We start from the raw sequence: 27889 nt of genomic DNA, 5'->3' as shown, positions 1-27889 counted from the left end.
TGCTTTTTCCTACCATGTCCAGCCCAGATCACAATAGATGATTTCTGCAAAGTTTACACCGGTGAGTGATTCTGGCGAGGCAGAAATAAGCTTCTAGGCTTCTCAAGCCCTTTCCTCTCTACTTTCATTGTCTTTGCTCTTGACTTGTTAAATGATCACGGTATCTACCTTTTTTACTGAGGTTTCTCACTCTCTCTGTTGTTTCAGGCACTAAAACAGGTGCCGATATTAGTGATGGTACCTGTGAGCCTGGACTGTCTTCTCTGGCCTCCTACAAGAACCTCTTCCCAGTGCTTCATCTCATTGAGGACTTGAGACTGGCCCTGGAGATGCTGGATCTTCCTCAGGAGAGAGAGGCTCTCCTGAGTCAGGTCCCTGGCCCAACAGCTACCTACATAAAGGAATGGTTTGAAGACAGCTTGGTGAGTAGGCTTATGGCCTGAGTGGGTAACCACTGAGAAACATCATCATGCAACCTGTGGAATGCCACCATTGGCTAGGGCTGTTGAGCCATCCTACACTCTCCAGCCTTTCTTGTTTCCCATCCAGCTATGGGTAACTCCTGCTGGGTGGTCATTCCTAACAGTAGTGCAAAGCTCAGCCAAGTAGCTTAAATTATCCTACCTGCCTGTGAGAAGAAGAAATCCAGGGCCAGAAAAAGGTAAACATGGAAGATCTCCCAACCCCGGGATTACACATACTACTTGCTGAGTTATAATCCTTGACTGGGGTTTCTTACCCTTAACTGGATTCCATGACCTCTTTATTCTTAACACAATCCAGACACTGTTTACTCTTACTTTACTTCTGCCCCTACTTCTTGCCCTAGAACTACTTCCTGTCCCTAAAGTGGAGTGCAAATTTGCTAACTCTCCTTTACCTACTCTCTAGACAGGCATGCAGACTTGCTCATCTCTAAGCTGTAAATCTATTATACCTTTGGTTACTCATCTGTTTCCTTATTTTCCTTATGAAGACCACCAGTTTATCTTTCAGAGACTAGTAGTATCTGCAAATGAATGAAATGAAGAGCTAGCCTATTGGGGAGACCATCTAGAATGCAACTATCCAAGGACTAGAGGCAGGATGCTGGAAGCCAGAGGAAGAAAGTATATTATTACCTAAGCTTGGTTTAAGGATGAAGTCTGAAATGGAGTCTTCTAAAGCTAGAGTCCTGCAGACCTGATTCAAAATTGAAAAGTATGCATTCAGGTGGGAGGGCAGGAACAGGAGCATTAAAATGGGAGGGAAAGGTTGATGTTGAAGACCACAAACCAAGGACACTGAGACACCCTTGTCTGGAGGCCATTGTCAGATGAGATTAGATAGGCTGTATCCCAGATGTCCTAGGCTACTTTCTGTTTCAGAGGCTTCTGTCAATATAGTTGGATCCCTATGCCTCCTTCTGAACATTAAACAGTTCTCCATTATATTCATTATGTGTGTTATTCAATATTTTCATTATGTAAGCTGTCTACCTGGTGTTCTGTGTAATCAACCTATACCAATATGGCAGGCAGAATCATATTGATGGCTGGAACCTGAGAATGTTACCTTAGACAGTAAAGGGGAAGCTTGCCTATGGAATTAAATTAGTTTTAAATCTTCTAACTTTAAAATAGAGAGAGTGTCCTGGACTATCCATGTGAACTCAGTATATTTACAAGAGTCCTCATAAAAGCGTGGTAGTGCACACCTGTAACCTCAGCACTCGGGAGGCAGAGGCAGGGGCAGGAAGATCACCTGGGCTACATAGTGAGTTCAGGGCCAGCCTGAACTACAAAGCAAGACCTTGTCTCAGAAAGCCAAAAAAAAAAAACCCAAAAAAACCAAAAAAACCAAAAAAACCAAAAACCAAGAGCTTTCTCTGCTGTTCTCTGTACTCTTTCATTGGGCTCCAGAGCCTTATTTGCTCCTTCTCAGAAATGTGTGTGACCATCTCAGAATCAAGAGATTAATTGAAGGACTTTTCTGAACAAAAGCCCAATCTACCCAAAATACAAAATTTCCTTTTTTTTTTTAATTCCTCACTATACAATTTACAATGACCATGGATGGTCCTCAGTAATCTTCTATGCATGTACCTTAACTTTTGTGATAATTTTTCTAATATTGACATTTTGATTACTTGTTCTTTTCTCTAGATATTTCCTAGAAGTATAATGATAAAACTTAGGTAGAGTTTACAGATAAAATATAGAATGCCCAGTTAAATTTGATTTTAGATAAGCAATGAAAAATTTTTACCAAGTATGCTCCATAGTTTGCAAAAGCTGACAACTCTATTCCAAAAATGTTGGCATCTTTAAGCCTCTTGAGAGATTTTTTTCAAAGTCACTTTTCAGAAAGATTTAACCATTTATATTTTCTTTTTTTTGGTATTAAATTCTTTTATTGGTACATTGTAGGTATACAACACAATTACATTTCTCATTGGGAATTGCACTTTTACCTAATGCATCTTGGTTCTTATTTTTTCCCCATTCCTAGCCCTCCCTTCACACCCTCCACCCTTCCCTATTTACAAAGACTTTATTTCCATTTTTTCCATTTCTCAGCATTTTTTCCTTTCTCTTCTTTCCTTTCCCCTGCCCCTCCCACTACCCCTACCCCTTTGGAAGGTTTATTCCTATTTTACATTATTGATTATTCATTCTAATCATTGGTACATTTTAGGTATACAATATAATGACATTCATCATTGGAAATTTGCACCTTTACATAGTCTCTCTTGGTTCTTATTTTTCACCCTTGCCCAGCCCTCCCTTCAACCCCTCCATTCCTCCCTATTTACAAAGATTTTGTTCCTATTTTTCCATTTTCTCATATTAATCCCATTCCCTTCTATCCTTTCCCCTAGCCCTCCCACTTCCTTCCGCTTTGCCCCTTTTCTTCCTATTTCACATTACCTATTATACATTTAGTCCTTATTTACACTTTCAGTTTCTCATACCAGAGAAACTATTCGGTATTTACACATGCATGTCCTATTTATTTCACTTAAGAGTATCGCCTCAATGTGCATCCACTTAGCTATAAATGTCTCTAATTTCTCATTTTTTATGGCTGAGTAGTACTCCATTTTATTAAAAAACCACATTTTCTTGATCCAGTCTCCAGTTGATGGGCATTTGGGCTGTTTCCAAGTTTTAGCTATCACAAACTGTGCTGCTATGAACATGGGTGCACATATATCACTGTGGTATGATTCTTTTAATGCTTGGGGGAAGATCCCCAGCAGTGGAAGAGCGGGGTCAAATGGGACTTCCAGTCCTAGTTCTTTGAGGTATCTCCATACTGATTTCCACAGTGGTTGCACCAGTCTACACTCCCACCAGCAGTGGAGCAGGGTTCCTCTTTCCCCACAGCCCAGCCAGCATTTGTTATTGGTTGATTTCATGATAGCAGCCATTCTTTCTGGAGTGAAGTGGAATCTCAGCATTGTTTTCATTTGCATCTCTTGAATGACCAGTGATGTTGAACATTTTTTCATGTATTTATTTGCTATTTCTACTTCTTTGTCTGAGAAATGTCTGTTCATTTCAGATGCCCATTTTTGGATTGGGTCTTTAAATTTGAGAGGTCTGATCTTTTTAAGTTCTTTATAGATTTGAGATAGTAGACCTTTGTCTGAGGAAGAGCAGGTGAAGATTTGTTCCCACATTGTGGGTTGTCTCTTCACACTGCTGGTGGTTTCTCTTGCTGTGCAGAAGCCTTTTAATAAGAAGAGATCTCACTTGTTGACTGTTTGTGCTAGTTCACAGGCAACTGAGATTTTGTTCATAAAATCTTTTCCTACACTGATGTCTTCAAGGGTTCTACCTAACCTCTGTTCCAACTGGTTCAGAGTTTCTATTTTAATATTTAGATCTTTAATCCATTTTGATTTTAGTTTAGTGCATGGTGAGAGATATAGGTCTAGTTTTACTCTTTGGCAAGTTGAAGCCCAATTTTTCCAGCACCATTTATTAAAGAGGCTATCTTTCCTCCAGTGAGGGTGTTTGGCTCCTTTATTGAAGATGAGATGGCTGAGTGTGTCTGGTGTTGTTTCTGCATCTTGTAATCTGTTCCACTGGTCCTCAGGTCTGTTTCTTTGCCAGTACCATGCTGTTTTTATCACAGTAGCTTTGTAGTATAGTTGCAGGTTGGGGATTGTGAGACCTCCTGCCATGTCTCTGTTACCTAGAATTGCTTTTGCTATTCTGGGTCTCTTCTTGTTCCAAATGAATTTTTGGATTGTTTTCTCAAGGTCTATGAAGTATTCTGCTGGTATCTCAATTGGAATTGCATTAAATCTATATAGCAGTTTTGAAAGTATGGCCATTTTCACTATATTAATCCTTTCTACCCAAGACCAGGGGATGTCTGTCCATTTTCTGATATCATCTTCAATCTCTCTTTTCAGAGTGGCATAGTTTTCAGAGAAGAGGTCTTTGATTTCTTTCGTTAAGATGATTCCTAGGTATTTCAGTTTTTTGGATGCTATTGTGAAAGGAAGTATTTGCCCTATTTCTCTCTCAGTGAGTCTGTCATTTGTGTGGAGGAAAGCTACTGATTTTTGTGTGTTGACCTTGTAACCAGCTTCTTGACTAAATTTGGTTATTAAGTGTAGAAGACTTTTGGTGGAGTTCTTGGGATCTTCTATATAGAGTATCATGTCATCTGCAAATAATGACAATTTGACTTCTTAATTTCCTATCTTTATTCCTTTTAATTCTTTCTCTTGTCTAATTGCCATGGCTAATGTTTCCAGAACTATATTGAACAAGAGTGGTGATAGTGGACATCCTTGTCTTGTTCCTGATTTTAGTGTGAAGGATTTCAGTTTTTGACCATTTAGTATGATATTGGCTGTTGGTTTTTCATAGATGGCTTCTATCAGTTTGAGGTAGAGACCATCTATTCCAATTTTTTGTAGGGTTTTTATCATAAATGCATGTTGGATTTTGTCAAATGCTTTTTCTGCATCAATGGAGATAATCATATGGTTTTTGTCCTTGGCTCTATTGATATAGTTTATTACATTAATTGATTTCCATATATTGAACCATCCCTGCATCCCTGGGATGAATCCCACTTGATCAGGGTGTATGATCTTTTTGATGATCTTCTGCATCTTGTTTGCCAGTATCTTATTAAGGATTTTTGCATCTATGTTCATTAGTGAGATTGGCCTATAGTTCTCTTTTTCAGTTGGGTCTTTCTCTGCTTTGGGGATCAAGGTGATGCTTGCTTCCAGGAATGAATTTGGGAGTATTGCTTCCCTTTCAATTTCATTGAAGAGTTTAAAGAGTAGTGGCAGCAGTTCCTCTCTAAATGTCTTGTAGAATTCAGCAGTGAAGCCATCAGGGCCCAGGCTTTTCTTAGTTGATAAGTTTTTAATTACATTTTCAATTTCATTGGTTGATATTGGGTTGTTCAGAATTTTTAGGTCTTCTTCGTTCAACTTTGGTAATTCATATGTATCTAGGAATCTGTCCATTTCTTCTGTGTTGTCCATCTTATTGGCATATAGGTTCTGGAAGTAGGTATTGATGATCCTCTGGATTTCTGCTGGGTCTGTTGTCATTTCACCCTTTTCATTCCTGATTACATGGATTTGGGCCTTTTCTTTCCTTTTTCTGACAAGGTTGGCTAAAGGTTTGTCAATTTTGTTGATTCTTTCGAAGAACCAATTCTTGGCTTCATTGAACTTTTGTATCATTCTCTTAATCCCCATTGCATTGATTTCTCCTCTGATCTTTATAATTTCCTCCCTTGTATGAACTTTGGGCTTGTCCTGCTCTTCTTTTTCTAGAAGCTTGAGGTTCAGCATCAGGTTGTTTAATTGGGCTTGTTCTGTTTTCCTAATATGCGTATTCACTGCTATGAATTTCCCTCATAAGACTGCTTTCATTGTGTCCCATAGATTCCGATATGTTGTATTGTCATTGTCATTTAATCGAAGGAACTGTCTGATTTCTTCTTTAATTTCCTCTGTGACCCATTGGTTATTCAGAAGTGTGTTGTTCAATTTCCACGTGTTTATGAAATTTTTTGAGTTTCTTTTGCTATAGATCTCCAATTTCATCCCACTATGGTCTGATAATATACAGGGGATAACTTCAATTCCTTTGCACTTACTTAAACATGTTCTATGTGTGAGTATGTGGTCTATTTTTGAGAATGACCCATGTGCAGCTGAGAAGAATGTGTATTCTGATTTTGTGGGGTGGAAGACTCTGTAAACATCTGTTAAGTTCATTTGTTCAAGAGTTCGATTGAGTTCTAGTATTTCATTACTTATTTTTAGTCTAGTTGATCTATTTATTTGTGACAGTGGGGTGTTGAGGTCCCCCACTACAATTGTATTAGTACATATATGACTTTTCATGTCCATTAGTATTTGTTTTATATATTTGGGTGCACTAGTGTTTGGTGCATAAATATTTATGATTGTCATCTCTTCCTCTTGGATTCTTCCCTTTACAAGGATGTAGTGTCCTTCTTCATCTCTCTTAATCAGTGTTGGTTTGAAATCTACTTGATCTGCCAAGAGGATAGCTATTCCTGCTTTTTTTGGGGTTCCTGTCACATGGAGTATTGTTTTCCACCCTTTAACTTTCAGTCTATGAATTTCCTTTTGAATTAAGTGTGTTTCTTGTATGCAGCATATTGTTGGATTTTGCTTCTTGACCCATTCTGCCAGTCTATTTCTTTTGATTGGTGAATTGAGACCATTAACATTGATGGTTATAACTGAAACGTATTGACTTGTCATTGCCATGACTTTTTCTTTTTGTTGGGTTCTCCCCCTTTACATTTAATTTCTTGTCATGCCAGATGGGTTCATTCTGATTTTCTTCCTGGGGTTGTGATCCTCAATGTCTCTTCCTAGGATATTGTGTAAAATTCTTTGGAGTGCTGGTTTGGTATTCACGAAGTTCCTAAGGTGCTCTTTGTCATGAAAGTATTTTATTTCCCCATCCATTCTGAAAGATAGTTTTGCAGGGTACATCAATCTGGGTTGGAAGCTGTTTTCTTTTAGGGCTTGGAATGTATCACTCCAAGGTCTTCTTGCCTTGATGGTTTGTGTTGAGAAGTCTGCTGTGATTCTGATGGGCTTTCCTTTGTATGTGATTTGTTGCTTTTTTTGACTGCTTGTAGAACTTTGTTCTTCTGTTGTGTTTCTGGAATCTTAACAATTATATGCCTATGTGTAGATTTGTTTTTGATCAAGGCTATTTGGAGTCCTATATGCCTCACTTGTCTGTATGTCAAGCTCTTTTCCCCTGCTTGGGAAGTTTTCTGTCATTATTTCTGTGAAGAGATTTTTTTATGTCATCTGCACTCTCTCCTGTTTCTTCATTGAGCCCGGTCAGTCTTATGTTATTCTTCTTTACATCATCTAGCAGCTGCTGGACTGATTTCTCATGTTCCCTTATAACTTTGAAGCAATTTTTCTTTTCCTGGTCACTAATTGCAATCTTATCTTCTATATCTGAAATTCTGTCCTCACATTGGCTCATTCTGCTGTGTAGACTTTCAATGGAGTTTTTCATCTCCTGGAAATCTACTTGTATCTGTTTTATGGATTCCATTTGTTTCTTATGTTGGGATTCCATCATGTTCCTCAGCTCCTCTCTAGATTTTTTAATCATGTCTTGCACTAGGGGTACAATTTCTCCTGTTATCTGAGAAAGTATTTCTGATTTCATTTTTTCCAGATCCCCTTTTGTTGCTAGTTCATTGGGTCCAGGTGGTTGAGTATCAGAGTGTTCCATCTCATTTCCCTTTGGGGTTGCTGTAGGTGATCTGGAAGTCTGGTTTTGAGACTTATTTACGTGTTTTCTCATTTCGACTGGGGCAGGGGGCTGTTAGCTCCTGCACAGATTACCTCCTCTGAGCTTGGTGAGGTGGGTCAGGGGCCGGGAGCAGCAGTAGGGATGGTGACCCAAAAGCCCTTTCCTGTGGGCTGGGAGCAGCTGGAAGGATGGTGGCCGGGAAACCCTTTCCTCTGGTCCAGGAGCAGTGGGATGGTGGCTCAGAAGCCCCTCCCTCTGGGCCGGGAGTGGTGGGAGGGATGGTGGCCTGGAAGCCCCTTCCTCTGGGCCAGGAGCAGTGGGACAGAAGGTGGCCCAAAAGCCCTTTCCTCTGGGCTGGGAGCAGCGGGAGGGATGGTGACTGGGAAGCCCCTTCCTCTGGACCAGGAGCAGTGGGACGACGGCTCAGAAGCCCCTACCTCTGGGCTGGGAACAGTGGGACTCAGTACCTTGGTCTGGTGGTCTGGTGTCCTCTGTGTCTTTGTAGTGTGGAATCAGGTGGCTGCCTTTCTGCAGCGGGGTGATTCGGTGTCTTCTGCCAGACTCAGGTCCTTGGTAGGGCGTGCACAGACCTGCCTGTCTGCAGCAGGCTGATTCGGGGTGTGTTCTGCAACTGGGGACCTCGGTAGGGTGTGGGCAGACCTGCCTGTCTGCAGCAGGCTGATTCAGCATGTTCTGTGCGACTCAGTACCTGCCTGTCTGCAGTGGGCTGATTCGTCGTGTTTTGTGTGACTCAGGACTTCGGTAGGGCATGGCCGACCTGCCTGTCTGCAGCGGGCTGATTAGGCGTCTTCCGCGCAACTCAGGACCTTGTTAGGGCGTGCACAGACCTGCCTGTCTGCAGCGAGGTGATTCGGCGTCTTCCGCGAGACTCAGGACCTCGTTAGGGCCACCATTTATATTTTCATTAGCAGTGTTTAAGGTCATTCTATCAAATGTATCCTAATCAACAATAATTAGTAAGGTTAAAAACAGCTTTACTAATTTCGCAAGGGAAACATTTTCCTGTTGTTTTTGTATTTCTTTGTTTAGTGGGAAGAGTAAACTTTTAAAAAATTAGTTTATTAATATACATTCTTCTGTATCACTTCTAAGCTTTTGATCTCATACCCTCCCTATCAAAAAATTCTCTGTATATACCTTTCATTTCACATATAAAGTGTTTTACTATTATAATTAAATGGTTGAAATAACTTACAAATAAAGAATTTTCAAAGGATAGGGCAAATAATAGCTCTACCCTCACTTTCTACTTACCCTAGAGATTACCTTGAGCCTCTTGGGACGGCATAACCCACCCTCTTCTGCTCATCTTCTATGCACTTTGTTCTACTAGGATTTTAGTGCTTATGTATTTTAATGACCTTTCACTAGCCCTCTGCTTTGTGGCGTATATTTCCTTACTTTGTTTTTAAATGCAGTGCTGCTTTTGGTGCTTTTTAAGGTGTAGAATGTTAAAAACTTTTAATTAACTCCATCCATTCTTTCTTGTTTGGGTTTCTTTTTTTCCTTTTAGCCCTAAAAAGGCCTTTCTTAATGTCAGATCAAATAACTATTTGCCTATGTCTTCAATAAGTTTATGGTTTGATGTTTTATCTTATGGTTAATTGTAATTCATCAGTATTTTTTAGTGTGTGGTATGAAGAATGGGTCTAACTTTGAAATACTTTTTGGAAATATATTAAAAATATTTTTGATCCAAAGGCAGTCAACATGGTTGTTGGTTTTTGCAAGATGCATTACAGAGAACAGCTTGCTTCAGGTTTGCAGATTTGTTTTGGGGTTACTTACAATGGTTTGGGGAATGCCTTCTTATGGAGAGAAAATTTTCCTAAAAGGTACTGCCTTCATAAATCTTTTAGAGTAATTATGGCCTTCAGCAACCTATGAACGGTGTACTTTTAAGGGGTCAGAAGTTCATATAAACATTCCAAGAAATCAGAGCTGAATGTTAAGGTTTTGATTCTGAACAGACATGACCTGTCTATGTTTTGGGTCTTGCAGACCTAAAGTCAGTTTACATTCTGGTTACACACACATTCCATACTAGTTCTTATCTGTATGGAAATAAAATTCAGAGCACTGGACAAACTCACTGAGCATCTTCGATTGGTCCATTTTGTTAGAAGCCCTTGCCGCACAGATTTTGGTTTATGGTGCAGCAGCTTTGGTGTCCCTTAGTAGCTTTGAAAACTATGGAATATGAGCCTTTATTCTACACCAACTAAGCCAGCTTCCAGTGATTCATATGCACCTTAAAGTTTCAGAAGTATTGGTTTAATCACAGAGATTCATTTTTATTATTTTTTAAAAGAATCATGTGGATTTGGATTGGAATTAGAAATGGTGAGCAGTTTGAGAGATTAAGCAGGGCTGACCAGTGCCTTCGTGTTCATAACATTGATGCATCCTTTGTGTGTGTGTGCTCGGTTCCCATCTGTATACACACTAGCTTCGTCACATATTTCTCAGTTACTACTTTGTTGCAATGCTGGCCTGATAGAGTCCAACTCTGCCTCACAACCTCTCTGTCAATACTTTCTTCAGTAAGTGGATATAAGCAATAAAGAAGTTTATATGTCACTAATAAGATATCTAGAGGATGTACAGTCCCAGGTTAAATCAGTGACTGTGGATGACATCAAAGATCTGGCCCCCCCACCTTTTGTTTTGCCTTAACATCCTCAGGGGTTGAATTTTTCTCAGACATGTTCCCTAATGGTTTCAGAATAGCTGCTGGACCTCCAGCAGTATATACCCACACAGACCCAACTCTACAGCTAGGTCCAAAGGTAATGAATACTTTTTTAAAATACTTTTTTAAAATCAGTAGAGAAAAATCTTTCCCTGAAACCCTACAAGAGAATACCTCTAGGTTGAACCTATAGGTTGAACATCCATTCCTAATCCAAAAAAGCTCAGTACTTTGAATTTTGGAGCACTTCAATTTTAGATTTTTGGATAAGGGATGGCCAGTCAGCAAATTTTATGCAAACATTCAAAAATGTGGAAAAAAAAATCCAAGGTGTGAAACACTGTTGGTTTGAAGCATTTCAGATGAGGGATACTCAAAGTGTATTGGTGCTTCCATTTGCCATGGTGAGAGGTGGCCCCTGTCAGAAAAGAACAATAGAATGGGAGAAACAAATGGAGCTTGAAGGACAGCTCAGAATGATTGCCACTACATTATTTAAGTTTGAGTTTATTCTTCTTGTTGATTGAAAGTTCTTTCCTCCATTAAACAAAAAACTAAAATTTCTAAAGAATACAATCTCATTGGTCCAGCTCTTACTTTTGGAGCTAAGTTCTCCAGCTTCATAAAATATTAATGGCAATGCAAATAAAATGGAAATTTAAAATTTTTATTTTAATTTAAACGTGAGTATAGATTACCTGCTCTTGGGTCAGGTCAAACACCAGTCCACTGTGGCCAAAAGGAAGGGTCATACGATGGGAAATGCGGTCTTCTACCACTACTGTTGATCAAGGACTACAGGTGTTCAGGCACCATGGCATCTGGGGTCTACAAGAAAGAGGTGCAATGGAGGAGTGATTGGTGTTTAGAGAACAGATGGCAGACTCGTCCTGGGCCTTCCCTTTGAGTCTTCAGTGAAGAGGGAAGCCCTGGTTCTAGTGCATCACAGTAGCCAGCTGTGTTTCTTTGTAGGCCAAGTCCTTCTCTGCTGGATCCTGGCAGGGCTGAGGCACAACTGGATGAGCATGGTCAGAAAGATCCCTGTTGGCCAGGACTCAATGCCTAGAGATGGGTATAAATAGGCCAGGATCATCTTAAAGACCAAATGGAGCAACTCTGCCTAAGACTCAGTAGTTCTGGGTTGAGTAAGTTTCCTAGGCTTGAGGGTCTAAGCCTGTGTCTTGCCCCTCGGCAGTAAGAGTAATGAGGAGAAGTCAGCTTCAGGCCTGACAGGGAGCCTCAGCAAGGCATGGAGCAAAAAGATTTGATTCTCCTGGTCTAGGAACACAATCTGTATCTGAATTCTCAGCCAATCCTTGGAAAGCTGGTGGATGAGTCTCATGTTCAGGGACTTTTCTATAGTCTAAGGTACGCTTGGGGGCCCAACTGGAAAGAGACTGCTGTGGTGCAGCAGAAGTGTTACCCTCAGTAAATGGAAAGGAGGTCTTTTATGTTTGGCGACAGGGCCAAGTGTAGGGTCAGTGGTCACTGAGCATGAATCTGAGGCACCACTGGCAGGCTGAGCCATCTCTGTTGTGATGGGAATGGAGCCGAGTTCCAGATAGGGGCAACTTCCTCCTTCTCTGTGTGCTCTGAAGTGGGCAATAATGGCTTCAAGATGATGTGGCTATTTCAGGTCAAGACCTCCTGAACCTCACCAGATGGTCCTGCCATCTAGAGAGAAGAGAGTGCTTCTCAGTGGCCCTGACATATGCTACAAGCAAGAAGGATGTGTTGTCACTATGACTACTTGTAGGATTTTGGCTGTACCCTAATGGTCTTTCCCATGGTTTTGCCCACCTGCCTGGCTGGGTTGAGTAGGGGCTGGTTGGTGTTATGCAGGGCTGGGATTGGTGGTGTAGTCCCACTAAGAGGTTAGCCAGACAGATTCAAATGGGCGCTAAAGGACTGAGAACCACCAATCAACTGCAGGAGTAGACCCAGTAGATGGTGAACAGAGTGCTGATTAGTGCCCTGGATCTTTGGGTGATGTTCAAAAGATATCAGGGCCAATAGTCTCCAGATGGAGTGGTTATGAGTACTTCTCTAACTTTCTGGTACATAAACTCCCCAGCTCCCAGCGGACAGTCCATCACACTGTTTAATACTGTGGATATGGGCCAAGGAGATCCTTGGCAGAGGTTCAAGATGAAGTCAAAGAAAGGGCAGGCAAACCCAGCAGCAGCAGAGTGAGGGCAAGTCAGGACAGTGCTCAGCTTTCAAGGTGAGGGGCAGTGGTTGGTAGAGAACACAGAGGGGCTGTGCCCTGGGGCCTCTTTGAACCTTAGTACATATACCTGTGACCCACCCCATGGGAGTGTAGGGTTCTCTTGGCAAGGTTGTAGGTGTCCTAGTCTGTGTGTCTGGTAGGTAGAAGCAAGCTGAACCAAGTTTAAGGAATACAGGAGGTAGAAAAGAGTTAAAAGACCAGTTCTGCCCTGGCTCTGCCACTTGTACGAAGCTTTGAGCAAACCTCCTCTTTCCTCTGGGACACAATTTCCCTACTGGAAATGACAACTGAGTTTGACAGTGCCTTCAAGATAGGATCAAGCATTCTATCCCATGGTTTGTTCTGGGGACCTGTGTTGAGGCGCCTCTCTGTAAGCACCAGCTTCGGCTTCCCCCAATTTCCAAACCGGAGACAGGGTAGGGAGCCTTACAGCTGCAGGACTCAGCTGAGGGCCTCCTCTGAAGAGCAGCAAAGAAGGCTATCCCACATGGGGGCCTGTGCTGAACATGCTCGGGAAGGTACCATCTCTGATATTCCCCTAGACGGTTCAGGCACCTGCATTCATATTTTGAACTAGTTTTCTCAAGGAACACAAAAAGAGACCCAGGCCCTGGAGAGGGCATAGCTACCCCCCTTCATGGCCTTGTCACAGATGGCGGCTCCTTCAGCTCCCAGCTCTTCAAACAAAGCCTGTGCATTGCTGGCAGATTCAGCCTGCAATCTTTCATTCTGGTGAAAAAGGCAAATCTGTTTACCATATTGAAAAGCCAGAGGAATTGCAAAGAAAGGTAGGAAAAAAAAGCTGTTTTATGCATTATAGAATGTGAACCTGACTTTCTCTTGCCATGTGATTCATTTATGTATCTCTGTTCTCCAGTCAGGATGGGACAAAAGACAGATCTGGATATATTTATGTTGAACATTTTAAGTTTGAAAAGATACAGATAGGAGTTTTGTAAGAAAATTGTTTCCTCTGAATTTTAAAGGAGAAAAGGGAAAATTTTCTGCTAACATTTTTCAAGGAAAAAAAGGGCTAGTGTGAACCAATTTCAAGTGTGGTTTTTACTTGCTTTTGTGGCAAGTGTGGAATGAGAGCTGAGAAAAGAGAAGGTATCAGCTCTTTTTTCCTGTGCTGAGCCCCTAAGCGACTCCCATCCTGGGCAGGGGCATGGATTGAGGATAGTCTTTGTCCCTCTGCAGTACTTGAAGAAGCCACTAGGTGGGAGTCAGGGACAGATCCTGGGAAGCCTAACTCCAACGAAAAGGAAGAAGGTACAGGCATTATTCGGAAAAAAATTTTTTTTTAATTAGAAAGATAACACAAGCATCACTCACTAGTAAAGCTGCTGGACAATACACCTGGGTCATCTGGAAAAGAGAGTTCTTTCTTATTTTCCTTGGAAACCAGTAGACAGAGGGTAGTCAGGGGAGGCCTCCACCGTGGGGCCCAGAGGGGAAGAGGTAAGGAGGCTGGGTGGGGGCCAGTCCTGGGGGCACAGACTTGGTCTTCCATTGTGTATGGGAAGAAAATCTCTCAAAACTCCTTGGGTCCAAAGCCTTGTGATCTGGGGTACTAGTAGTATGGCGCTCTGCATTCCAGGAGCCATTCCTGCCCCACATGACTGCCAGGCCTGCTCTAGAGAAGCTTCCTTTGCCTCAAGGGGTTTTGAATGTGGTTTTTCCTGGCATAGAACCCCAGACTGGGGACTCTAAACTATTGCAAATTTAGCAGTTTTATTTTTCCTGTGTTTTTAGCCTCCCCTCCCCCAAACTTATGCTCTACTAAATTCTAGCAACCTGGATCCTGTCAGACCTGATGGAAAGAGACCGTTTCAGTCCCTAAGAACCAGTGTTTATAAAATGACCAAGAATGTGCAAACACTGGTGGAAGAGCAAATAAATCCTTCCCCACTAAATTTCCTGCTTTCAGCCCAGGGGACACGGTGGACTATGTTGCCAGGTCAGCATAACTTGAGGTCTGAGCATGTAGACAACCACTTACCCTCTACCCACAAAGAAGCCCATCAGAGCCACGAGATGGAGAACCTTCTGCCTCTTAAGCACCCACTAGTGGGCAGGTGGGAAGGCTGAGAGGCTCCAGGAAATGTATTGCTTCAAATGTATTGCTCCATTGCTTCAAGTAACTTCTGAAAGTAGCTCCCTAACCTGTTGCTGCTCCAGGTACCGTTCTGGAGCAAATACTATGAGCGTCTCCTGGGAACTTGTTAGCAGTACACAATTTCAAGTTCCATTGCCAACCTGCTGGATTGGAATCTGCAGTTTTACTAAAACCTTCTCTAGCCCAGACAATTAATTATAGATGGGGAAGTTTTGTCCTGACAAGGAGTGAGGAACTATGGGCTACATTTGGTCTGCTGCCTGTTTTTTTTTTTTTCCCATCACCTAAGAATGAGTTTCATATTTTTCAATGATTGAAGAAAAATCACAAGAATATTTTGTGATGTGAAAATGGCATAAAATTCAAATTACAGTGTCCATAAATAAAGTTTTACTGGGACATAGCCACTCTCACTGGTCTAGACATTGGATGTGGCCACTTTCATGCTACAAATAACGGAGTTGAGTATGATAGAGACTTTATGGTTCACCGAGACTAAAATATTTACTGCCTGGCCCTTGTCCTAATTCATTTTGGAGGTGGGTTCCCCATGCTGGTGTGCTCGGGGGACCTGGGTGAAGATGGCCAGGATACAGCTCCATGGTCAGGACTTCCTCCACTGAGATCTTCCCTCTCCTCCTCCTCCCTCTCTTCTCATGAGTGGTGGCCCCCATGCACCATGTCTGCTGAAGGACACAAGCCTATATCTGATTGATAAACGGGTGTCTTGGCAATTGTCACCACAGCCCAGAGGCCAAAGCTCTGGGCTAAGCAGAGCCCAGGATACAGATGATGGCTTAGAGAATGGCACCTGACCCACAAGACCCTTGGTGATCCGATCCGCAGTTCTGCCTGGTAAGATGTTGCTGATTTCTGGTTCCTGGCAAAAGTAAGACCTCAGGCATCCTCCTCAGCCATTCCTTGGCATTTCAGCTAAATAGATGAAAATCCTGAGATTCTCTTCTAGATGCCAAGTTAGGATGGGAGCAAGCCATAATGAGTTCTCCTGTCCACTCCTGACCACCCTGGTCTCCTCCCTGTGTTTCTACTCCCAGGATGTTCAGTCTCACAGTATCCTGCCCTTTAGCCCAGCTGGCTGCCTCAGATTCCAGGCAGCACTGAGTTGTTCTGACTGTATGTAAGTGAGGTGCTCCTGGAACAGCCCTGAGAACTGTCATGGTCAGTGGGTGACACGTATTTGTGTACTTTTGAGGTCCTTGAGACTCCATCTCAGAAGAGGGGTGTAATGAAGCAGGAAGGCCAGTGTCCCCCATGACCACCTGATAAGAAGGGCAGCTTAAATATTAAGGGATAATTGCTTAGGCCAGGTAAAACCCAGGCTTCTAGCTTAATAGTGGTCATGGACTGTTTTGATAATCTGATGAAAAGTGTTTTCAGAGAATCAGAGATTTTTCCATACAAGTAATACTTTGCATATATCTTATGAATATTTTCAGTGACTTATTCGATCCTCTGTGATTCAACTGTGTCACTGTGAGGTTCCCCTGGCTGGGCTGGCCTTTGGGGCGAGTGTGAACAAGCCATGGTCCACCTCACCAGCATGTAAGGGAGCCCTGGCTAGGGCCATCACTGGCCTACTCATGAGGGAGCAGGTGCTGAAGCACCTGCATTCATTCACCCCAGCTCACTCACCGGCCACATGTCTGTGCCTGGCTCCTAGATCTTTGGGAGTGGTATTTTGTGAATTTGGGGGTTGAATTATAATGCGAGTAAAATACACTTTGGCATTTTTTAAGAAAGCAAAGCAAAAAAAAAAAAAAAAAAGACTGAGGTAAGAATTGCTACTTGAGGATGCATAAAAATGTCAAGAATTTAGCTCAGTTTGTCTGGCTTCCTTCCTCCCTTCATCTTCTCCTCCCCTCCTCTGGCTGCTCTCTTTTCACATGTTAGTTGAACTAACAGATGGATTTGGCTCTTTATTTTCCTCTTGAGTTCAACATCTTTACCTGGGGGTAACAGACTTAAAGTCTCTATTTTCTCCAAGTAGAATTGTAGTCTTATTTGGCTGGTCGTATCATTTGTGCCTTATTTTCCCATTCAAAGAATGCTTAAATTCCTACTGTCTCCCAGGAATTGGCCTAGGCATGGAAGTTAGAAAAGTGAGTCAGAAATCAGATGCACTTTCTTAGTCTGGTGCGTGGAGAGGCTCATTGACCAACCACTGGCCATGATTTAGCTGTAGTTCAGTGAACTAGAAAGGAGTATGGTGCTCAGTAGAAGTGAAGGAAGGCTGTGAGCAGAGGCTGCCTGCAGGCTGCACCTGAGCCACCTTTCTGAGGGGTTAGCAAGGCTGATAAGGAGCAGCCCTCACACTCGTCTCCTCTTCTCTTGTACCTGAACCTAAAGAAGCGCCCTGAGCCCCTCCAAGAAGAGTATCTCTCCCATCCTACTGGGAGTGGGCCTCCATTTCTCTGCAGCAGCCATGTTTATTACATGTCATGTGGTATTTCTTATCTACCCAGGGGAGGAAGGCAGTGACTTTTGCTTTGGGTATTGGAGAAGTGTGTGTTGATCAAACAGATTTCTTCATTTGACTTTCTCAGGCTTCTAGACAGAAGAAAAAAGAAAAAGAAAAAGACCTCCCTATACCTGCAACCTTAAAGATATTCTTCATAAGCACATCCCATGGTCCAGGCAAGGAACCTGGCTGGGGGGAAGGCGTATCCTGGGCTATGCTCTGGAACTAGGCCAGGGGCAAAGAAAGAGATCCAGAGCTCAGAGCAGGGCTGCAGAGCCCGCTTTTCCTCCTGGCCTCTGATCTGGGTGTGTCTCCTGGAATTTATTTCTCCTCCTTGTCAGTTGCTGGCGATAGCCCTCCCCCTTTGCCTCTGTGATCACAGGGACCTGGCCAGCCTGCCTGGACTGTGCTGCCAGGCCTGGCTTCTGCCCTGTCTTTTGTACTCTGTTTCTGAACTGTGGTAGATACTGATGCCAGGCCTGCCAAAGGGCTGCTGGCACCCAGTAAGTAGAGACTTCTCTTTAGGCTGGGACTTGCAGGAAAGTCACAAATGGGGAAAGGCCCCCTGCAATCACAAGATGTGTGTCTGCAAGTCATTTAGGACAGCAGAGTGCAGAGCCCTTGCATGTAACCACTGTTCCCACTGCACCCACTTCAAAGATCACTTTCATAATCAGTCATAGCCAAAGGCCGCACATTAAGGGCAGGGCAAGAGAGGAAAGACAGAGTATGAGGAGGAGTGTGGGGTGGTATCTGGGGAGACCACCCTGGAAAGCCATCATGTGACCTGTGGGTAGGAAACCACACAGCTCCCCTGCCTTCCAGCCTTTGCAGGGCCCCTTCCTACCAGAGCAGCTCTCCAAGTCATGAGGACGCCTGTGAAGTGGCCTCACCCTTTTTTTCAACTCCTTGGTTTGTAAAGCAGGTTGTGCAGAGTGGGGGACAGAAAGGGGGCAAACTTGGGGCCTGACAGTGGTGTGGAATGTGGCCTCCAGGGAGTTAAGAGCCCAGAGCCACACTCCCCCGAGGGAGTGAGTGGCAAAGGTCTCTCAGTTGTAGCAGTCGGTATCTGGTAGTTGGTGCCAGCAGCGCCCAGGGACAACAAACACCCCGCCCAGGGACTGGCACATCACAGTACCCAGAATCCGGACTGGAGCTGGTTCAGAATCTGTTCTGTTTTGGAAACAACACGCTTCCCTCAGAGCACAGCCTGCTGACCGCCTGTAAAAGGGGTAGGCGTGGGCTTCGGGTGGGGATCAGGCTTCGTGTGGGAACCAGCAGGCTCCTCCAAGAGCAGAACTTATTTTTAGTCATCTCCCCAGTCCCAAATAAACTGACAGCAGCTGGGAGCCCGTGGGTAAATGCAAAGTGAAGCAGAGACAGGAAATTGGGGGCTCTCAGTAATGAGTTCCAGCCACTCCAGAAAAGGGAAGCCAGACAAGGAATTTTCTTCAGGACTATTTCCCTCTGGTAGGCTCTGGTACTATCACTGAGGAAAATGTTACTGTGTGTGTGTGTGTGTGTGTGTGTGTGTGTGTGTGTGTGTGTGTTTATGACCCCTGTCCAAGTCTTTCTTTTTTTCCTGCCTCTTTATGAAGCTTGATTGCTCTACAGGGTTCTGAATCCCAGTCCCGTGCCTCAGTGTGTGCGTGTGGGTGTGCTTGCCTGTGGGGGCAGTGGGGGAGGACCCTGGAGCAGCACCGTCTGGTCTCTGTGCTTGTGTGTCTAAAACTGTTTAGGGAAAGGCTGAAGGGCGCAGGCCGGGGAAGTGGGGAAATCTGAACACAGCTTGGCATTCCTGCGGGGGAGGGGGCAGAGGCAAGGAAGAGGAGAGGACTTGGTCTCCAGCCAGAAAAAGGGCTTTTTCAACGCAGGACTCTTAACTGCTGACATGGGTGCCCAGCATGGATGGGGACATTGATGTTTACAAGCATTTCTCCTGGCTGAAGAGGGTAAGTGACTGGGTGCTTTGTCTGGGTCTCTGTAGAAATGGGTGAGGGGAGAGACATTTCGGGGGTGTGTGTGTGTGTGTGTGTGTCACAGAGGGAGGTGTTTGTCCAGCAGAGCTCTGCTGTGGCCAAGATCTTCATAAGAGCCTAATTATAGACACCAGGGGAGAAAACAGTCAGCTGTCTTTGTTTCTGCCCTCACATTCTGGTGAATGAACCTCTCTGTTCAGAAAGGCAAGAGTGATGAGGAAAGTTGGTTATTTTAACTTTGACTCTTAAACAGTCAGAGACTCCAAACACTGTGACCAGAATAATGTGTCCACTGCCTTTTCGTTTGAGGACACAGAAAGGAAGCTGCTGCCTTTTTAAATGTTCTGAATTCGGAAGTTGTTTAACTCGTTCTCAGCTCTCGTGTTATCGAGTGTGGAGGGTATGTCTGCTGCCAGCAGACGGGGCCGCTTCGTTTCCAGAGGAGGACTTTAGGGGAGTTCTCGGTGTGTGTGTGATTGAAGAATGAATGAGCACTGCAGGCTGAGTTGCGCTGTGCACATAGAACTCAGGCTTTCTCTTCTTCTCTGGCTGCCTTTAAATCGTCTAAGATATGTTTGCTTTTATCTTCAGACTGAGGAGTCTTAAGCTGGATATTTTTCAGAGGCAGGAAGGTCAAGAGCAGCTGTCAGATAAGAGATTTGACATTGTAACTCAAGAAGGAAAGGAGGGTCAAGAAATGTCCAGCTCAGAAGGGACACACAGTTCCCTACTCCCCCATTCTCAATCACTGGCCTAGCTGGCCAGCGTGTTCCCTTCTCAGCAAATACTAGGCTCCTGGCACTGATGGTACTAAGCAAGAACCAGTCTTTTGGGGACCTTCCACGGAATGCCAGAGATGGAGAGTACACGGTCCCAGGAAATACACTTCAGAACACAAACTGATAAGTGTGGTAAAGAAGAGCAACAGAAGGCACAGGATAGCCACTGATGACTGAGAAGGTGGGTCAGGGAGCCCTCTTTGAGGAAATAACAATGCATTGAAACCTGAAAAAGTAGGAGTAGCGAATCAGGTGGAAACCAGGCAAGGGACATTCCACACAAAATGGGTGATCTGTGCAAAGGAAGAGGGAGTCTGGCAAGTTTCGAGACTGAGAGAAAGCCTATGTGGGTGAGTTCACCGTTGTGGATAGAGGCAGGAAGATGCCAGATCAAATGAAGGCTATGGTGGGAGACAGTTATTTGTACGATGGGGAGCTTGTAGCAAGGAGTGACAGGCGATAGATATACTGTGGGGTCCAATTTACATTTTAAGGAAATTACTCTCTAGCTGTGATGTGGTATATGGGAAGCTGTGTTAAGAAAACTGAAGTCGCTGAACACAATTATAGAGCTGTACAGCTTATAGGGATCAACTAGCACAAACCCGTCATTTAGCAAAGCCCAAGGGAGCTTAAGAACCTTGTAGTTATCAGTGTCTTAGCCACTGGTGGTGCACCCTGGTCTTGAACCCTGTTCTCTGTCTCCCAGCCCCAGTCTTCTTCATCTCTTCTGCCAAGTACATGGAAAATTATTAGTTTAGAGCCCAGCAGAGATCCCATCTGTGCTCAGCCCCTGGGTTGCCAGGGAGTAGAGCATCACATCCACTAGAGAACATGTTTAGATGACCAGATTTTGTGGCAAAGTTTGCATCCCCTTAAGCTTTTAAAACGCTTGTCTCACTGGGGGAGGAGGTTAGGTAAGCATACTTCCCATACTTAGTCTTTATTCCCTCATTGCTAAAATGAAGTTTTTGACTGAGAGCTCCTTCCAGTCCCAGTGTGCCTGGGATTATAGGAGCCATAATGCAGCCATAGGGCAGATGTAAATCTGTACCTAATGAGGGAGCTAATTCTGTACATGTTGCAATGTCAGAAGGCCTCATCTGTCCTGGGACCAAGGTGTGAGCTCTGGCTTCTGTGGAGAGTTGGAAGTTTGCTGAGAGAAACTCCATAATGGCTCATAGCACCTCTACTTTTAGAGGTGGGCATTTAAAAAAGCAAAACATATAGTGTTGAACACTAAGAAGTATGTCTGAGTCATAAGCAATATGTCATAAGCAGTATTATTTGAGTGTGTTCTCAGTTCTTTGCCCTAAATACTATTGCCAGAGTTTTAAAATCTCCTTTTAAAAAAATTCCTTTCATCCTGTGACCCTGAATGTGAATATCCGAGACTCATTCATAGTTTGGAAGAGAAAGCTCACATTCTTTAGCTTGCTTGGCCATCGATACTTCTTCCAACTCTATCTCCAGTTACTCTTTTAGTTTCATCTTTTATATCTACCTTGATGAACTCCCAAATATATTCCCTCTTTTCCGATGTTTTCCTCCTCCTCTCTGATTGCCACCCTCTTGATCTGACTCCATCAGGCTCCTTCCCCATAGTTAGTTTGTTGACCCCATCCCTCTCTGAGCTCCTTCAGCCCAGGTCTCCAGCATTTCCTACATGCCTGGCTTACCTGTCCTTGTCATGTGTTTCCTTATAGAGAGCAGGTTTTTCTAAATCCATGAATTTGAAGGTAGAAACACTGTTTCCTTCATTGTTCCACATAAAGGGGTGGGATCCAGAAAAAGAGGTGCCTGGATGTGGTGTGACCTGGTGCTCAGGGCAGGTGCCCCTGCTCCTTGACAGGTACAAAAGGGTAATGCATCAGAGAAAGAGGGAGACATGTTTGGGGAGGGACAGGGATTGAGGATAAATATTTGCTCAGAAAAGAAACATTACTTCTTTGAGGGGTAGAATAGTGTGTCCTATTATAGTTATTAACATACAATTTGGAGTGAAACCTGGATTAGAATCCTGGATTTGCCACATTTACTAGGTATGTGATTTTAGGTAGGTTAGCCCAAAAGTCTGAATTTCTTTGTATGTAAAATAAGAAAGATAGTATTTGCCACCTATAGGTTTTGTGAGATTCAAGTAAGATTAATGCATATAAAATGCTTAGCATAGTACTGTGCATGTAGGGAACATTCAGTAATATGCTTGCCTATCGGCTATTACTAGGAAGAGGAAATTGCAAAAGAAACAGGTGACAGTTGATTGGTTCTCTCTTAGTAGTGCATCTCAAACTATTTAGTCCTTCATCTGTAGTTTCCTTTCCTTCCCATGTTCTACATCAAGATCTCAAACCAAGCAAACCAGAAGAGGCAGCAACAACCTAGCCCATCATAGGTAACCAGAGGCCCTGTTACCTGCTGGTTCTGGCCAACTTAGCTCTGGTTGCTGAATGAATCAGGGCTGATCACCCAGTTTGTTCTAACAGAAATAGCCTAAGTACCAGGTAATTCCTGCCACAAATACCCACAGTGCTTCAGCCCCCTCAGCTATTTGGTACCTGACTCACCGATAACTCACACTTGTCTTTTATTGAGGTCAGTGGATCCAACCCACATAGCCATGAAAGAGCCTCTGAAAATAGCTCCCAGCAGGGTCTGTGGGGCCCATTCACTCCTTACAGAGCAGAAGTTCATTTTCTCAGGAACAGAAATTGTAGCAATGTCAGCATCTTCATACTGCTCCCCACATTCTTCATATTGCTCTTTTAGTATCTAGATATGGTTTTTTTTTTTTTTTTTTTTTTTGGTACCGAGGATTGAACTCAAGACCTTGTGCCTATAAGGCAGGCGCCAGAACCACTGAACTAAATCCCTGGCCCTTGCTCTTTTAGTATCTAAGCCAAATTCCAACCCAATATCACCAAAAAAAAAAAAAAAAAAAGGAATCACTGTGACTGTACTATGCAATTGGCTTGTGTTCTGCAGTAGAATGTAGAATGAACTAAAGCTGTTAATGTGAGACTTTATTCAATGTCATTTGGTTCTCAAATAGTTGATCCAGTAGCCTGGCCACTTGCCCCAGAAGAGCTGCAAAGACAAAGAGACTCCTAAGTATCTGACTTGCCTTGCTTTCATGTTAGACAGCAGTGGAAGCTGGAGAAGTAGGCAGCAGCCTCTGTGAAAGTCATTTTTAGTTGTTAAGAGCATGACTCCTACCCCTAGATTGCTTGGGCTCATCTCTCATCTCTTTGTAACCCTGGATGTTTTAAACTTCTTGAGATTCAATTTTCTTGACTGTAAGATACAGAGAAATAGTTGAATATATGTAAAGTGCTTACAAAGTATATCATAAATGTTGGTTATGGGGATGGTGACACTGATTACTACTGACAATCTCTGATTACTCCAGATCCCTATATTCGATCATGGCTAACTGGAGTTCTATATGCCTCAATTATCTGTATGTTAAATTATTTTTGGGCTGGGGATTTAGCTCAGAAGTTCCGCCGCCTGCTCCGCAAGCACAAGGACCGGAGTTCGATCCCCAGTACCAAAAAAACAAAAATTATTTTTCCATGCTTGAGCAGTTTTCTGCCATTACTTCTGTGAACAGATTTTTTGTCATTTGTGCTTTTGCACTGAGTCCAATCTTATGTTATTCTTCTTTGTATCACCTAACAGCTGTTGGATTGATTTTTCATAGTCTCTTGGTATTTTTTAGAAATCTTTCTTTTCATGATCGCCTACTGCAATCCTGTCTTCTTTGTCTGATATTCTGTCCTCACACTGGCTCATTCTGTTGTGTATACTTTCAATGGAATTTTTAATCTCCTAGATATCTATTTGAATCTGTTTCACATATTCCATTTATTTCCTATGTTGGGCATTCATGGTTTCCATCTCTTTCCTAAGCTTGTTTATTTTTTTTATCTGTATCTTCTCTAGTCACTAACCATGTCTTTCATTGTGGTCACCATCTCTGTAGTTATCTGAGAATTATTTCTGCTTTTATTTTATTTAATTTTTTTCTTAAATTCTTTTATTGGTACATTTTAGGTATACAACACATTTACATTTCTCATTGGGAACTTGTACCTTTACATGATGCATCTTGGTTCTTGTTTTTTCCCGATTCCTAGCCCTCCCTTCACCCCCTCCACCTTTCCCTATTTACAAAGACTTTATTTCCATTTTATCCACTTCTCAGCATTTTTCCTTTCCCTTCTTTCCTTTCCCCTGCCCCTGCCAATATCCCTACCCCTTTGGATCTTTCCTTCCTATTTTGCATTATCGATTATTCATTCTAATCATTGGTACATTTTAGGTATACAATATAATGACATTCATCATTGGAAATTTGCACCTTTACATAATCTCTCTTGGTTCTTATTTTTCACCCTTGCCTAGCCCTCCCTTCAACCCCTGAATTCCTCCCTATTTACAAAGATTTTGCTCCTATTTTTCCATTTTCTCATATTAATTCCATTCCCTTCTTTCCTTTCCCCTACCCCTCCCACTTCCTTCCCTTCTGCCCATTTTCTTTCTATTTCACATTACCTGTCATACATTTTAGTCCTTATTTACACTTTCAGTTTCTCACACCAGAGAAACTATTCGGTATTTATACATGTGTGTCCTATTTATTTCACTTAAGAGTATTGCCTCAATGTGCATCTATTTAGCTATAAATGTCTCTAATTTCTCATTTTTTATGGCTGAGTAGTACTCCATTTTATTAAAAAAAACACATTTTCTTGATCCAGTCTCCAGTTGATGGGCATTTGGGCTGTTTCCAAGTTTTAGCTATCACAAACTGTGCTGCTATGAACATGGGTGCACATATATCACTGTGGTATGATTCTTTTAATTCTTTGAGGAAGATCCCCAGCAGTGGAATAGCAGGGTCAAATGGGACTTCCAGTCTTAGTTCTTTGAGGTATCTCCATACTGATTTCCACAGTGGTTGCACCAGTCTACACTCTCACCAGCAGTGGAGCAGGGTTCCTCTTTCCCCACAGCCCCACTAGCATTTGTTATTGGTTGATTTCAGGATACCAGCCATTCTTTCTGGAGTAAGGTGGAATCTCAGCATTGTTTTCATTTGCATCTCTAGAATGACCAGTGATGTTGAACATTTTTTCATGTATTTATTTGCTTTTTGTATTTCTTTGTCTGAGAAATGTCTGTTCATTTCAGATGCCCATTTTCGGATTGGGTCTTTAAATTTGGGAGGTCTGATCTTTTTAAGTTCTTTATAGATTCGAGATAGTAGACCTTTGTCTGAGGAAGAGCAGGTGAAGATTTGTTCCCACATTGTGGGTTGTCTCTTCACACTGTTGGTGGTTTCTCTTGCTGTGCAGAAGCCTTTTAATAAGAGGAGATCTCACTTGTTGACTGTTTGTGCTAGTTCACAGGAAACTGAGGTTTTGTTCATAAAATCTTTTCCTACACCGATGTCTTCAAGGGTTCTACCTAACCTCTGTTCCAACTGGTTCAGAGTTTCTATTTTAATATTTAGATCTTTAATCCATTTTGATTTTAGTTTAGTGCATGGTGAGAGATATAGGTCTAGTTTTACTCTTTGGCAAGTTGAAGCCCAATTTTTCCAGCACCATTTATTAAAGAGGCTATCTTTCCTCCAGTGAGGGTGTTTGGCTCCTTTATTGAAGATGAGATGGCTGAGTGTGTCTGGTGTTGTTTCTGCATCTTGTAATCTGTTCCACTGGTCCTCAGGTCTGTTTCTTTGCCAGTACCATGCTGTTTTTATCACAGTAGCTTTGTAGTATAGTTGCAGGTTGGGGATTGTGATACCCCCTTCCATGTCTCTGTTCCCTAGAATTGCTTTTGCTATTCTTGGTCTCTTCTTGTTCCAAATGAATTTTTGGATTGTTTTCTCAAGGTCTATGAAGTATACTGCTGGGATCTCAATTGGAATTGCATTGAATCTGTATAGCAGTTTTGGAAGTATGGCCATTTTCATTATATTAATCCTTTCTACCCAGGAGCAGGGGATGTCTGTCCATTTTCTGATTTCATCTTCAATCTCTCTTTTCAGAATGCCATAGTTTTCAGAGAAGAGATCTTTGATTTCTTTCATTAGGTTGATTCCTAGGTATTTCAGTTTTGTGGATGCTATTGTGAAAGGAATTATTTGCCCTATTTCTCTCTCAGTGAGTTTGTCATTTGTGTGGAGGAAAGCTATTGATTTTTGTGTGTTGATCTTGTAACCAGCTACTTGACTGAATTTGGTTATTAAGTCTAGAAGATTTTTGGTGGAGTTCTTGGGGTCTTCTATATAGAGTATCATGTCATCTGCAGATAATGACAATTTGACTTCTTCATTTCCTATCTTTATTCCTTTTATTTCTTTCTCTCATCTAATTGCTCTGGCTAATGTTTCCAAAACTATATTGAGCAAGAGTGGTGATAGTGGACATCCTTGTCTTGTTCCTGCTTTTAGTGTGAAGGATTTCAGTTTTTGACCATTTAGTATGATACTGGCTGTTGGTTTTTCATAGATGGCTTCTATCAGTTTGAGGTAGAGAGCATCTATTCCAATTTTTGGTAGGGTTTTTATCATAAATGCATGTTGGATTTTGTCAAATGCTTTTTCTGTGTCTATGGAGATAATCATATGGTTTTTTTCTATTGATATAGTGTATTACATTGGTTGATTTGCATATGTTGTTTGTTTTTTGTTTTTTTGGCACTAGGGATTAAACTCCGGTCCTTGCACTTGTGAAGCAGGTGGCAGAACCCCTGGGTTAAATCCCCGGCCCATGATTTGCATATGTTGAACCATCCCTGCATCCCTGGGATGAATCCCACTTGATCAAGATGTATTGTCTTTTTGATGATCTTCTGCATTCTGTTTGCGTTTATCTTATTAAGGATTTTTGCATCTATGTTCATTAGTGAGATTGGCCTATAGTTCTCTTGTTCATTTGGGTCTTTCTCTGCTTTGGGGACCAAGGTGATGCTTGCTTCCAGGAATGAATTTGGGAGTATTGCTTCCCTTTCAATTTCCTTAAAGAGTTTAAGCAGTAGTGGCAGTAGTTCCTCTGTAAATGTCTTGTAGAATTCAGCAGTGAAGCCATCAGGGACTGGGCTTTTCTTAGTTGATATGTTTTTAATTACATTTTCAATTTCTTTGGTTGATATTGGGTTGTTGAGAATTTTTAGGTCTTCTTCATTCAACTTTGGTAATTCATATGTATCAGGAATCTGTCCATTTCTTCTGTGTTGTCCATCTTATTGGCATATAGGTTCTGGAAGTAGGTATTGATGATCCTCTGGATTTCTGCTGGGTCTGTTGTGATTTTACCCTTTTCATTCCTAATTGCATGGATTTGGGCCTTTTCTTTCCTTTTTCTGACAAGGTTGGCTAAAGGTTTGTCAATTTTGTTGATTCTTTCGAAGAACCAATTCTTGGCTTCATTGAACTTTTGTATCATTCTCTTAATCCCCATTGCATTGATTTCTCCTCTGATCTTTATAATTTCCTCCCTTGTATGAACTTTGGGCTTGTCCTGCTCTTCTTTTTCTAGAAGCTTGAGGTTCAGCATCAGGTTGTTTAATTGGGCTTGTTCTGTTTTCCTAATATGCGTATTCACTGCTATGAATTTCCCTCGTAAGACTGCTTTCATTGTGTCCCATAGATTCCGATATGTTGTATTGTCATTGTCATTTAATCGAAGGAACTGTCTGATTTCTTCTTTAATTTCCTCTGTGACCCATTGGTTATTCAGAAGTGTGTTGTTCAATTTCCACGTGTTTATGAAATTTTTTGAGTTTCTTTTGCTATAG

The 27889-nt window shown here is 42.4% G+C and overlaps 1 protein-coding gene across 26 annotated transcripts in view; it reads left to right on the top strand.

Moving 5' to 3' along the window:
* The window catches only part of Ppfibp2 (PPFIB scaffold protein 2), a 156735-nt gene that overhangs the window by 42985 nt on the left and 85861 nt on the right, over positions 1-27889 (top strand). For 10 of the 26 annotated variants that reach the window (XM_087211764.1, XM_087211768.1, XM_087211765.1 and 7 more), the window contains one exon: positions 208-422. The exons of 2 other annotated variants lie outside the window; for them this stretch is intronic. In XM_087211764.1, coding sequence (XP_087067890.1) covers positions 208-422 — 215 coding nt within the window. 14 more of the 26 variants (XM_087211772.1, XM_087211786.1, XM_087211771.1 and 11 more) reach the window with 14 other exon arrangements.

The sequence above is a fragment of the Heterocephalus glaber genome, unplaced genomic scaffold, assembly GCF_053883595.1.
Source record: "Heterocephalus glaber isolate CG9 unplaced genomic scaffold, H.glaber_assembly_v1.0 deba00001428, whole genome shotgun sequence".
Taxonomy (NCBI): domain Eukaryota; kingdom Metazoa; phylum Chordata; class Mammalia; order Rodentia; family Bathyergidae; genus Heterocephalus; species Heterocephalus glaber.
The sequence above is the reverse complement of the archived record's forward strand: the minus strand, read 5'-3'. Positions and strand labels throughout refer to the sequence as shown.